Below are 13,179 nucleotides of genomic sequence, written 5' to 3'. Positions count from 1 at the left end.
GCAGTTAGTTTACGGTTAATTGAAAAGTTGTCTCTTTTCATTTTAACATACTACTTGCCTGTGTCCAGACCTTTGAATCAGTTTAGTCCACCAAGTTGACTGATGGGTCTGATATTGTGACATACAAATCAGCATTTTCTCAGTTAAAATATAAAATGAACCAATGAGCATCAGAGGGCTAACGATTAGTCAGTCAGCGCCACAGTTTGAACTAACGCCCTCGTCACGCAGTGCCCAGAACCAATGAGGAGTAATTACAAAAATCGCAGATGGATGCTGCCAGGCTGCTCTAAGTTGACATGTCTCCTCAATCTTACTTGCTGTTGTGGTTTGTTTTGACTTTGATCCCCTCCACTTTTAAGGGCCTGCGAAAACCAGTATGTTGGTATGGCTACACATCAATTTGGACATGAAATGACTTTCACAGAGGTATCAGGTGGATATGTTGGTGAGGCTGAAATTGGTTAGGGTGAAGGCATTGTCAGACTGAGATGAAACAGAGTGTAACAAGTTCACAATTTTGTCTGATCTCAGGCAAACATTCTGCACTTTCAAAATGTTGAATTTCTGAGTGTCTGACTGAAATATATTTCCCCTTGCAGGAATTCCTGTGGAGGAGGAAGAAGAAGAGCAGGACACTTCAATAAAAGGCCGCCTCCTCGCTTTACTGTACAAGATCAAGGGTCCACCTCAGAAGACTGAGGAGGAACCCACAGAGAAGGAACAGGCTGCTCCAAGTGAGTAAATGTTTTTTTTGTGATGATATCTTATTTAGATGCACTGGTAAATGAAGAGTTTACAATCGATTGCAGCAAAATAATTAAAAAAGGAATCAGATGCAGACACCGATTAACCTCTGAAGTATTAAGTTATTTCAGAAATGGCAAACAATTGGAAGAAGGCATTATACAAGATTTAAGTACACTCAACATTTAGCTTTACAAAGCAACAGTGAAAAATCACTATGAACTCATATTTGTAAACTCTATTCAACAGATATCAGAGGATACGTAGATTGAAATGCTTATATGATGATGCAAATAGCAATGAAAGGATACTTTTATCTATTCATCATTTACAGGATGTTAGTGTTGTTGCATGCTACTGTATCAATACCTTTTCAATATCTAAAGGTTTACTGGAAAGGCAATAAGCCATAACATGCTTTAAAATATTTCTTTGATGTGTCTCATTGGCATTAAACATCACATTGGTATAGACAAAGCTTGAAGTAGATGCAGATTTATCAATCGTAAATTAAACACAACATAAGACACGTCCCAGCTATTAGATTAACAAGTTCTTTGCTTCAACCTGCCCTGAGTTAGTGGATTCAATATTCTTTTTCTGCTGCCCTTTGCTGAAAGCATGGTTATGTTCTGTTTCAAATAATGGGGAGACTAATGGACATTCGCTGCAGGACTGTGCTATAAATTTTAATGCCTTACTTCAACCTCCCACACCTAGCCTGCATTATTGAAAAGCTTCATAAGTGGACAGATGATGTGATTCAAGATGCTTCAGGCAGGCCTGCATCACCTTTTCCTCGTCATATCACTTTTTGCACACTTATTTGCACATTTTTTCTTTTTTATTGCTCTTTTTGGCTTTTTTTGTTCTCTGTACATACTGTACATATCTTGATTATTATTATTATTGTTATTTTATTTTATTCTGTTCTATTTTATTCTATGTTAAGTCCCTATTTTATTCAGTTGCTACTCTCTTATTTGCTGCTGTGACTAAACAATTGCTCTCACTGGATTAATATTAAGTATAAATATTTCTATTCTATGCAGTCTGAAGGTATGCATTAGATAACACAAGCAGCATGACGTTGCCCGAAGTTTTGATGAATGCCCCTGCGTCACGATCTGTAGCTCGCTGTCTGAAAATTTCAGTCTTTTTTACCATTGTTCTATTTACTGTTTGCTCGGTGCAACAGTGACATGTATATCTCATGGATAATTGCAATCAGACCAAGAAAATGGCAAATTGCACTCGGCTGCAAAACTTTGTGGGTGTGTTTTCGCTACAGTATCATTTGAGCAATATCTAGATCTGTGAATTTTCAGTGTTGGTGTGGTGAATAGCTAAATGATGCTAGTGACAGTTTCACTGATGGATAGATAACATTGGCTTGTGTGGGAGGCCGCTGCAGTGTCATCAATCAGTAAAGTAGCATCAGACTGTCATCTCAAACTAAATCTCAGCCAAGATCAAACAGTTGGCTGTAAATAAGTTGGTTATTTACAGACAACACTTAGCCTAATGACACCTGGGAATTCACCAGTTATTGTTCACCAGACATTTACATACGTATAGATGTCCCTAAAGGAGTACCTGCCTAATGTGGGCCATTACTCCACTTGAATGGTGGAAGCCTGACGTAAAAATGATGGCAGTCAACCTTAATTTATTAAGTTAAAATAATGTTGGACATGTTTGTAAAAAAAAACCCAAACATTTATTTAACAAAAAAATTTGCATCAAAACTCATCAAAATCAGAATCCAAACACATCACACTGCACTGACATCTATAGGATTTTTTGTTTTCTGCTATCCCCCCAAGAGGGTGCAGCCTTGATGTTCCATTGAGCACCTGTATGTGCCTTTCTAGGCATAAATTCGCAGCTAGTTGGTGGAAAGAATGCCTGATAAGTACGTAAAGTTAGCAAGCACTAGCAGTTCACTTATTTATAAATGTCTGGGAAGTACATGTTTAATAACGTATAACCAATCACTATAAAGGCAGATGTATTTTAAACTACTTAAATGAAGTCATGGAAATGTGCTGAAATAATATTGAAAAGTTTTGAAAATTCATTGGTAAAAATGTGAGGGAACCCTGTTTGTAAATCGGACTTTGATACACGGCAGATAGCAGATGCAAGTCATGTGCAAGTAGCTGCATCTCGTTCCTCGTAAATGTGTCCATCAGTGTTTGGTCTGTATTTAAAACACATCTTGGAGCAGATAAACGTTTTCTTTAATAGCACCATACCGACTGTGTGTGGTCATTTGCAGACTGGCTTGCAGACAAGGTAGTTTTTGGTGTTAGTGATGACTCCCAAGTGAGCCACTGTTTGAGACGATAGAGAGCAGATGTGAATCTGCAAGACAGTCACCTTCAGGGCAGCGAGCTCCCCACCTCTCTTTGTCTTTTTGTATCTGTCTCGTCTCTCATTAGGATTCTGCTCGAATCTGACCCTTTGTTTGCCACAGATGTTGGGCTGTTTGACTTAAACACTCAAAGTTCAGCGATAGCTTTGGAATAACAATGTTATCATTTGGAGAGGTACGGCGTTTGGCCACAGCTCCTTCATTTATCACTACAGTTCACTGAGTTCCTCTGTAGTTGTGCCCAGTTGTATTGTTTGTCTTGTCTGTGAGATTAAACTTTGATGAGACCTTAGATGACATTTCAAAAGATTCCCCAGACTTAAAAACCTTTTTCGAAAAATAAAACTCCCCTTCTTGGTCACAGTTTAATTTTCACCTGTCTCTATATATCTTTCTTGTATTTTGCGTTAAACAATAAATGCATGAGGTAGAGACATGTTGTTCCTTCTCTTTAATGAAAAACCTTTCTGAGGTGCTCAGGGAACAGAGCCCACAGCTGTTTCTCAACAGCCCTTGGAAACAATTTCAGACATTTTGTTCCAAGGAGTGAAAAGTTTGAAGGATATAAAAAGTCAATTATACCCTAACCTTTTATAAATCAACTTACTGCAGGAGAAAAAGGTTGGGAGTAGAAGTAGCTCTTTTAGAGGTTGCGGTTGGCTTTAAAAAAATCATTATCTTCCTATATTTTATAGATGAGGTTGGTTCAGTTATCATGTTTCCATCAACTGGTTTGGAGCAAATAAAATAGACTCAGCAAAGGGTTGTTTCATCAAAAGTTGGTACAGGCTCATGGCTGCAATCCTCTGATAAACTGAGTAGAAAAAGTAGAAGCTGAGAACCAGAAACAAAACAAGGAGCAATGACCATCTAAGCTGTTTATGAGACAGATGCGAAGAGAGCTCTTTTGGAATTTGTTTCAATTGGGCAAGTTTTAATTGTTCTTCCATGTCAGCTAGAATTGGCCATGTTTCAAACTGTGAAAGACAAACTATGTTGTCAAGTAATCTCGGGGAAGATGCCGATAGCAGGAACAGCTCATCAGTCATGTGAGTGAAATGATTGCTACATCACTCAGCAATCCCCTTTAGTACGCCAGTTCCTTGCAAAAACCACCTCAAGCTAGCGTAAAACTTTTTCAAGCAATTGAGGACGTTTCAGCAAATTCTGCAGTTTCCATACAGCTTTACTAATGTGAAAAATAAAAATACATTTATGAAAACAAGGCCAATTATGAGTAAATATAGTAAGTTTTGCATTGTATTGTTGGCAGAGGGGGAACAAGGGAGCAATACAAATAATTAGCATGTTAACACAAAGAGTGAAAGTTGAAGTTCTTGAGATTTATAGACTCAGTGTACATACAACATCCAAAATCCCATATCACCCCGTGTAAAAACCACCACAGTTATGAAGCTTCAGTTATCTTGCTACAGCTGAGACACCACGACAAATGCTAAAATGAATTTCTTTAATTTACAGTTTAATAGGCTGCTTTCTGAGAACTTTTTTCTTGGTTGTGGATTTTTCTAGCTGATTATTCAAAACTGGATCACAAAATTTATGACTTATTCTGCCTCCTTTGCGCTGTAGTCGTACCTCGTGAGCTCCCTTATTGGACACTCTTCCCGTGTATGGTAAAAACATTTTAGCTTGTCCACCTTCCACACACGTCATGTCAGATTGTTCTGTCTGCTTGATACCAAAAGTGAAAATGTGATAATCACTGTGCTGCTGACGACCCTGTGGCTTATGATCAAATTGTACAAGTTTGATTTTGAGCAGCAAAAACAAGTATGATGCTTTAAACTCAATACTGAGAGTTCCAGGTGCTTCTCCTAAAAAGCAAAGTTACTTCTCACCTCTGAAAGGGTGATCACATGCACATTTACCAAATCATAGAACTGCAGCTGTAGATTTATTTAGGACTTCATCTAATTAATTGCACATAGTAATGAAGCGTTTGTGTTGCCTTTTGCTGAAATACCCTTAAAGCAAATACAGAGGCTCTACTAGAAAGCTTTAAAATAGTGAATAAATAAATGAAATGCATACATAGACATGTGCTGGCATTTTTGCTGAACTGTGGAATGAAAATATTTTTTTTCTTATTAGCTAAAATACTGTGAACCATTGTTTAAAGGTATAAAACTGCATTGGCACTGATGTAGCACATGGTGGGACCTGGGGCAGATATTACAGGATGAGCTAGCCTCAGCATTTTGTTTTCATACAGAAACAAATATATGTGTGGTTTCTGGACTCTGCATTCTATTAAGTATAATTCAGCTGGTGTGGTGTTGAGGAAAGAGGCTGTTGTTCCACACAGTAATTCCATATCCACATTTTTACCCTTTTACTGCCCTCTGAAATTGTGTTTTTCCTCATACATATAAATATAGACATGCTTTTGTGTGTATACTGTGTGTGTGACTGAGTGTGTGTCTGTAAGTTCCCTTGATTCATACTAGGAATGGACATCTTAAATAACTTCCATATTTTATTTTATTTATTTAACATCTAATTTAACAACTGCATTTTTTAGGTTTTTTTTTAAATTTAACACCCAGATTTCAAATAACCTGTTAAACACATCAAGTCAAGGTTAACATAAGTAGAACCAGAAGAACCAGCAAACTTTCTGTGGATGCCGTCGTTGTCCATAGTTGTACATAGGGTAGATGCATCACTGAAGGGAGAAAAAAAAGAGTACTGAACTCCACTGTGAGTACCTGATTACTCATGCCCATCCATAATTCATACATCGAATTAAATAGCAACTTAGACAGAGCCCTGACTTAACTTCAGTAAGCATAAACACAGTGGGACTGCAAGCCCAAAAGCATAACTTCATTTTGCATTGCATGTTATTTTAAGGCATTGAATAAGGCACAGAGAAACCAGAGTGGTAGTCTGCTGTCTGCTTTTGGCACAAAGCTCTGCTGGATTCTGGTTTGTTAGAAATGACAGGAAAATGCTGTTTATTCATGATTAAACAAATATTTAAGGTCAGTATCTCCAAATGACATTGAATGGTCAAATTCATTGCTGGCCAAGTCATCACACCACTAAACCATTCGCTTCTGTTAGAAAAGCTGCTCTAACTTAATTACCTTCCATACCATCATTCACTGTGTGGATGCTGAATTCTCACTTCTCCAGCCAACCTGAAGGAACTGATCTCCCAGACCATAACCAGCTGGGCTCAGGAGTCTCACATCCAGGACCCAGAGCTGGTCAGAGTGATGTTCAGCCTGCTAAGGAGGCAGTATGATGGCATTGGGGAGCTGCTCCGGGCCATGAAGAAATCCTACACCATCAGTGCTGCATCAGTGCAGGATGCCATTAACCTGTTGGCATCTCTGGGTCAAATCAGGTCCCTGCTGTCTGTCCGGATGGGCAAAGAGGAAGAGAAACTCATGATTGATGGACTTGGGTGAGAACATTTGTTGCAATAAACACAGTGACTTAAAATATGATGGTTTGTAATATGATTTCAACAATTGTTCCTTGTTGTACACATTTCCACTGTCAGGCAGTATTTCTTATGCGCGTGTTTATTAAAAAAGTTGTATTGTAATACATATTATAATCTTCACAAATCCCATTCTGGTGTTCACAGTGACATCATGAACAACAAGGTTTTCTACCAACATCCCAACCTGATGAGAGTGCTCGGCATGCATGAGACAGTCATGGAGGTCATGGTCAACGTGCTGGGAGGAGACAAATCACAGGTACGAAGGCATGACTGTATATTGACATTTTAATTCCTTCAGTCTTTCTGTTCAGTAAAACTCAGTGCTGTCGGGTTGTTTCTGTAAAGACAGCAAATACCTGACAAACCCTCTCAACTTGAGGTGAAAGTGAGTTTACATATGTTTTCTAGAGTTTTTGACAGTCCTCATTTCGTTGTTTGCTCAGTTGCCGTGAAAGTGTTCAAAAATTTTGTTATTCTAAGCACCTCCCATTCATGCTGACTTAGGGTTCAAGCTTAAGGAAATACTAGTTTTAGCTGAACTGAATGAACCATTGCTGCAACACTACGCATCCAGCAAAATCAGTGAAACTTACAGTGCCTAAGTGGTGTGTATGTGCCTGGGAGATACGCTTTATAAACATAAATATTGCCCAGTCTTTTATTTATCTTTATCAAGCAAGGTGTAAAAAGCTCTTTAACACTGAAATGTCATATAGTGTCTACTTATTTTTATTGTAATTAAGCTACCAGTATACAAGAAATAACTTAATAACACCAACAACAATTTAATGAAATACAATGAAATGAATATTTCTTATCAGTTTCTAGTTGTCTTCCATAAGTAAGTTAGCTATGCTGTGTATCAGCTTTTTGATACTAGCAGGGCTTCCACCAGCTTCCACCAGTGTGAGCATTTATTTTGCCAGTACCAGCTATGCCGTTGCATAGTAACTTTATCCCTCACTGCAGCTGCCAGTATTGCCAACAACAAAGGCAGTGAAGAAGAAGGCAAGTAAACATTGATGTACACATTGCAGGATTTTAAAGTTTTTAAAAATCAGCTTTACAAATGTTCCATGATAAAGGACATACATTCAGCATATCTGTAACTGTAAGGCTTCAAGGAAATACCCAGTGTGTTTTCAAGACAACGTTACTCCTTTTAAATGGAGGAACCTAGTTTCAATTCATGTTCCTGAACAATAATATTTTAGTTAGTAAAGTTAGTAAAGTCCGATTGCCCCAGAACTACCACAGTGGGCTGTGCAGTATTGTACGCCACTGATTGGTAAAATTAAACAAACAAAAAATGTACAGTTTCAGTCAGATTTCTGTCATGTTAACCATTCTCAACATGTGAAGGGAATGCACACACTAATATGTGGATTAACATTTAGTTTCTGATCTATATCAAGAGTTTTGTACCTGTGACTATTTGATTGAAAAGCCCAAACAGAGGCTAACCTATTAACATTAACAGGTTGTATACTGATCTGAGGAAAACAAATTGTATCCTAAGTAGGTGAAGTAAGCCAAGATCAACAACCTGATACTCAGAAAAACCTCAAGGGTAATGGAGAGGGCAGAGGAGGGCATGAGAGGGGTGAGAAGGAGGCCACTGAAGCCTGTCCTTCTTAGGCAGTGCTGACAGAAGCTGGAAGAGATGGATGTGATTTAATGCCCCGTCCAGTGCCAAGCATGAATTAAACCTCAGACAGAAAGACCTCAGGGGGACATTCAGGCTTTCACATCTGACTCAGGGAGTCTCATCGCAGAGTCTCAGACATAAATTCCAGACCAGTTTACTGCCACTTGATATGTGCACTTCACTTACTGTGGCCATATAAAGTGGCATTACCACAGCTTGTAAGTGTGTTTTACATACTGATTGTATGTCACAATTCCATAACATGTAATGAAGGTGGAAAATAAACACACTGCTAAAAAAAGTTTTCACAATAGTTAGGTCTTTTTGAATTCAACCCAGACTTTCATAAAATGTTGATTCCCAGTTGTGCACAGTGTTAGCGCAGAGGGAGAATCAGCACTCAGTAACTTCTCCCAAGGCTTAAACACATTAAAAAGATGAAATTGCTTTTGCTTTTAGAAACAGAAACATTTGGCATGATTGAAAGTTGAACAGTTGGGGCAACTTGTCTGATGATGAGTGTGATTTTCTGTGCAGTTCATTTTTGCAGAGTATAATTTACTGGAGATAATGTGTGGATTTCCCTCCCTCTGGTATCTACCTGATCCTTTGGCAATTTACTTTCATCTCAGGCGTGGACAAAAATTACTTCGCTTTTAGATTAATGCTCACACTGAACCTTAGAATGAACCCAAACTAGAATGAGGTTGATTCAGAGGTAATGGCATTGTATGCAAAAAGGGTTTGGAGGTGAAATGATTTCCCAGTTGTTGTGATATGAATAGAAAATACATTTTATTTATTGACTACACTTTTATCAGACGCAAGCATGTAAGAGTCTGCATCCTCCAAACATATCAAAGAGATTTAAATCTGCCTCAACTGCTGCAACTGTTTATTTGGGGAAAGTTTAGATATCATCTCCGCAAATAATGTCTTGTCTCTCTTGACATTGTCAGGTTGTCTTAACCAGTATGTTGTGGAGAATATTTTAGAGCCTCAGATTCACTTAAAAACCTGAGGGTCTGAAACTCCAAACTAAAATGGGAGACAGAATCACGCCTGTGGATAGTCGAAGATGACTGGAATGATATGTGGGAAAGCAGGGCTGAGACTGCCAACTCAAGGTCCTTGAGAGACGTCTGTTGGAAGAACATAATAAAACATTTTATAACTCCAAAGATGAAATTTATTCAGAGCGGTTATCAGGGACAAGATGAATGCTGGGGGCAATGTGGTAAAAGAAATGGCTGATCATTTTCATATTCTTTGGGCTTGCCCCTTATATTTGTCATATTGGCAAGAGATTGCTACAGAAAAATGAAGATTTTTGAAGTTGATTGGGATTTTTGCCCAGATATAATGTGACAAAAGAGCGGACAAACTCATGTCTGGGGATGAATGTCCGTTAAAAGTATTCCTGGCTGTGAGCGAGAAAGCCATCACATGGAAATGACTGCAGCCATACTCTCCATCAAAGGATGACTATACTGTCAACAAAATAAAATGTATTGAGACTCTGAGCTTTTCCTTAAGACTGCTACATATACACTGATCAGCCACAATGTTAAAAACACTGACAGTTGAAGGGAATAACATTGATCATCTCCTCACAATGCAATGTTCTTTAGGAAAACCTTCCATCATAGCCTTTATGTGTATACCACTCGACACACACCACCCGCCCAAACACAGCTGCAGACCAAGTACCTCCCCTCATGCTAATGGCACTTCTGATGGCAGTTGCCCGACAGCAGGACAATACATTAGCAAAAACTGCTCAGGAATGGTCTGAAGGGAGGTGAAAAGAGCTCAAGGTGTCAACTTGGCCTCCAAATTCCCTGGATTTCAATCTGACCGAGCATCCATGGGGCATGCCAGTACTCCAGAGCCAAGTCCGAGCCTCGGAGGGGCCTCTTTGGATCAGATTGGCTCTGACCTGTCAAGGCCTCTGGGGATGTCCTGTGGTGTCTGGAATCAGGGCATCGGTGGTAGATCCTTTGAGTCCTGTGGGTTGTGAGTTGGGATGCCGTCCCAAAGATCCCCCGTCAGACTCGAATCTGGGGAATTGAGAGGAAAGGAAAGGACTCTGAGCTCTTTGTCACGTTCCTTAGGTCATCCTGGCATTCATGTGGCATCCACATGAATGCATAAGTTTTCATGCAGAACATTTCATTGCATTCACTGTAATAAAATAATCGTTATTATTCACTCCACCGGTTGGTGGTTTTAATATCTTGGCTGATCAATGTAGATGCTTGATGGATATTCAGGAATAAAGTCTCACAGTGACAAAGGTAACGGGTCAAAATATCTGTGTGTCCTCATGGGCTACAGAGCCAATAATCAAAACACAACTCAAATGTCACCGACATCTGATATTAGAGAAATGTCACCAAATGCAACAAAAAACTGCGATTCTCCTCTCTTGCCAACAGAAATATAAAGCAGATAAATCCAGCAATCCTCTATTCCTCTCTAGCAGCAAGGCAACGGAGATGCTGCACAAAAGATTCCCCTCCATACTTCATTCTTCTCCATTGCTTGTTTAGTCACTACTATAAAAATGAGTGTCCAGTTTGTTGCATGTTGGTGTAAATTAGCCCACTGCAAAAAAAAAATTCAAAAATAAAAAAAAGGTGAAGAAAAAGAAACTGAGCATCTTCACATTTGTGTTTTCATTTTGTGTCCACAGGAGATTGCCTTCCCCAAGATGGTGGCCAGCTGTTGTCGTTTCTTGTGCTACTTCTGTCGTATCAGCCGCCAGAACCAGAAAGCCATGTTTGACCACCTGAGCTACCTGCTGGAGAACAGCAGTGTTGGGCTGGGTAAGTACTGGTAGAGTCAGAACATGATTCAGATTTAGATTCAGACAACTCTCTTTATTCCATAAGGGCAATTCAGTTTTACAGTCTCCTCAGACCAAACACAAACTCATAGACAGAGACAAGCAGCAAGCAGCAATCAGGAGAGCTATGTGAGAGAAATCAATACGATAGATGATCAAAAGATGTACACTGGCACCTCTTGTGGTCCTCTGCATACTGTCTGGCATGAGGACCAGACAAAGAATATAGGAAATGCAAACAAATAAGTTACTAAATATCAATGAGACATTCTAATGCGTTGCACATTATTTGACTACATTCACTGAACATATTGGTTTACTAGCCATGCGATAAGTTTCAGAACATGAGATGGTGTAGTCTGTTATCTTCTGACAGTTGCTTTGCAGCATTTTACAGTGTATAGAATCCCAAAAGAGGAAAAAAAGAGGTGTAAACATGAATAGAAAAATATAAATATGACAGATAAGCTGAAGGTACTGAAGTAAGAGATGGAAGCTTTTCAGAAACTGAAGATGAGGTGGTAAGAGAAAGTTAAAGGGTGCAGTGGAAGTGAGAAATATTGAAAGAAATTAAATGGATTCCTTGACATTTTGAATTTCTTCAAGTATTTATCACACAGTAGGAACAGAAAAGTGATGCAAAATTCTCACTGAAACCAGTAGGTGCCACTTGCTGGAAGGGTTTTTCATCTAATTGAAGTGCAGACACAAACTTATCGCCCACATTATGCCAGAGTATCAGTTAGAGAGTGAAAGGCCAAAGAGGGAGGCAGGAAAATGAGGGATGGGGTTATTTAGTCATGCAGGGCAGGACTGATGATTCACTGGGCTCCGGCTGCTGCCGCTGTAAACTAAATCTCCTGCCTGTGAAAGAGGAGACGTTCACATGATGCAGAGAGGACAGACAAATGCAAACACACACGTCATGCCTAACATGAAACATTTGATATGTGCTCACTCACAAATCACATTTGTCAATGTGAATGTGCTAGGACACATGCCTTGTGTTTTCTGTTTCTTTCGGGGCAAATTGCCCTAAATGATACCGTTTGCCTGTGTGAAGGACATAGTTATAATAATGAACCCATTACTGATTTTTTTTTATCTACATTGCCATGCAGCAGTGTGCACAATTATTTTCAGCATAGGTGCCCAATGGGAATGTAACCATTTTTGCAGGCAGGAAGTGTTTTTGCACATTGAGGCTTAGTTAGGGGATTCATTAACGTATAATTAACTATCTGCACAACATCATCAACAGTTTTTTTGTGACTGTTATCAGATTTTTGATTATTATAAAGTGCACAGATTAAAATATTAATGGTCATTGCATTAGATAGCAGACACAAAAACCTAAACTAAAAATGACAGTTAATCTATGAAGCATTCTATACATCGCGTTTATAGCCGTTATGCTTTCTAGAAATGTGCATTATGTTTGCAACTTAAATTGAGTGTCAAACATTACTGAGGTAATATTGAAGCGATAAATCAGTTTTTGTTCATGACACATTTTCCCAAAGATGTGAAGTGCATTCTGTAAAGATGGGCCTCATTTAATTGCGTGTGCATAGAAATGTTCTTACTATGTGCTTAAAATAGGTGCACATGCAAAGTTACCGTCAGATTCATGACGTGTGCACTGGCAGATTTGGTTCTTATTGTGCGTATGTTGGTGAATTCAAAATCATTCTAAATTGCAGGTACATTCCTGCTGCTTGTACTTTCAACTGGATGCACTTTTAATGCACTTTTAATATGTTGCATTTAGTTAGAAGGTGTGTGTTTACATTTTCTAAGAAAGCCCAACCTTTGTAATTTTTGTGTAGGCACAGACATTTGTTTGTTTGTTAGGGATGCATGAGAATATCGGCACGTCATCGGTATCATCAGATATTGGTTTGAAAATGAAATATCGCAATTGGCCAACATGCTGATTTCTGCCAATAGCACAAACTGATTTTTTTTTCTTAACTGACAAAGTGAACAGGTACAAAACCAAGATGAAGTATTTTTTTTATTTTGCAAAATGAAAGAATGAATTAATTCCACTACAGAAGAGACTTGATCACTAAAAT

At 38.8% G+C, this 13,179-nt stretch overlaps 1 protein-coding gene across 2 annotated transcripts in view; it reads left to right on the top strand.

The window, feature by feature from the left end:
* Positions 1–13,179, top strand: part of ryr3 (ryanodine receptor 3) — a 142,537-nt gene that overhangs the window by 75,429 nt on the left and 53,929 nt on the right. For both annotated transcript variants that reach the window (XM_042503061.1, XM_042503060.1), the window contains exons 39-42: positions 603–737; positions 6,287–6,560; positions 6,747–6,861; positions 10,949–11,081. In XM_042503061.1, coding sequence (XP_042358995.1) covers positions 603–737; positions 6,287–6,560; positions 6,747–6,861; positions 10,949–11,081 — 657 coding nt within the window. The remainder of the gene's footprint in view (positions 1–602; positions 738–6,286; positions 6,561–6,746; positions 6,862–10,948; positions 11,082–13,179) is intronic.

This window comes from Plectropomus leopardus, chromosome 16 (assembly GCF_008729295.1).
Source record: "Plectropomus leopardus isolate mb chromosome 16, YSFRI_Pleo_2.0, whole genome shotgun sequence".
NCBI classification, from domain to species: Eukaryota; Metazoa; Chordata; class Actinopteri; order Perciformes; family Serranidae; genus Plectropomus; species Plectropomus leopardus.
The sequence above is the reverse complement of the archived record's forward strand: the minus strand, read 5'-3'. Positions and strand labels throughout refer to the sequence as shown.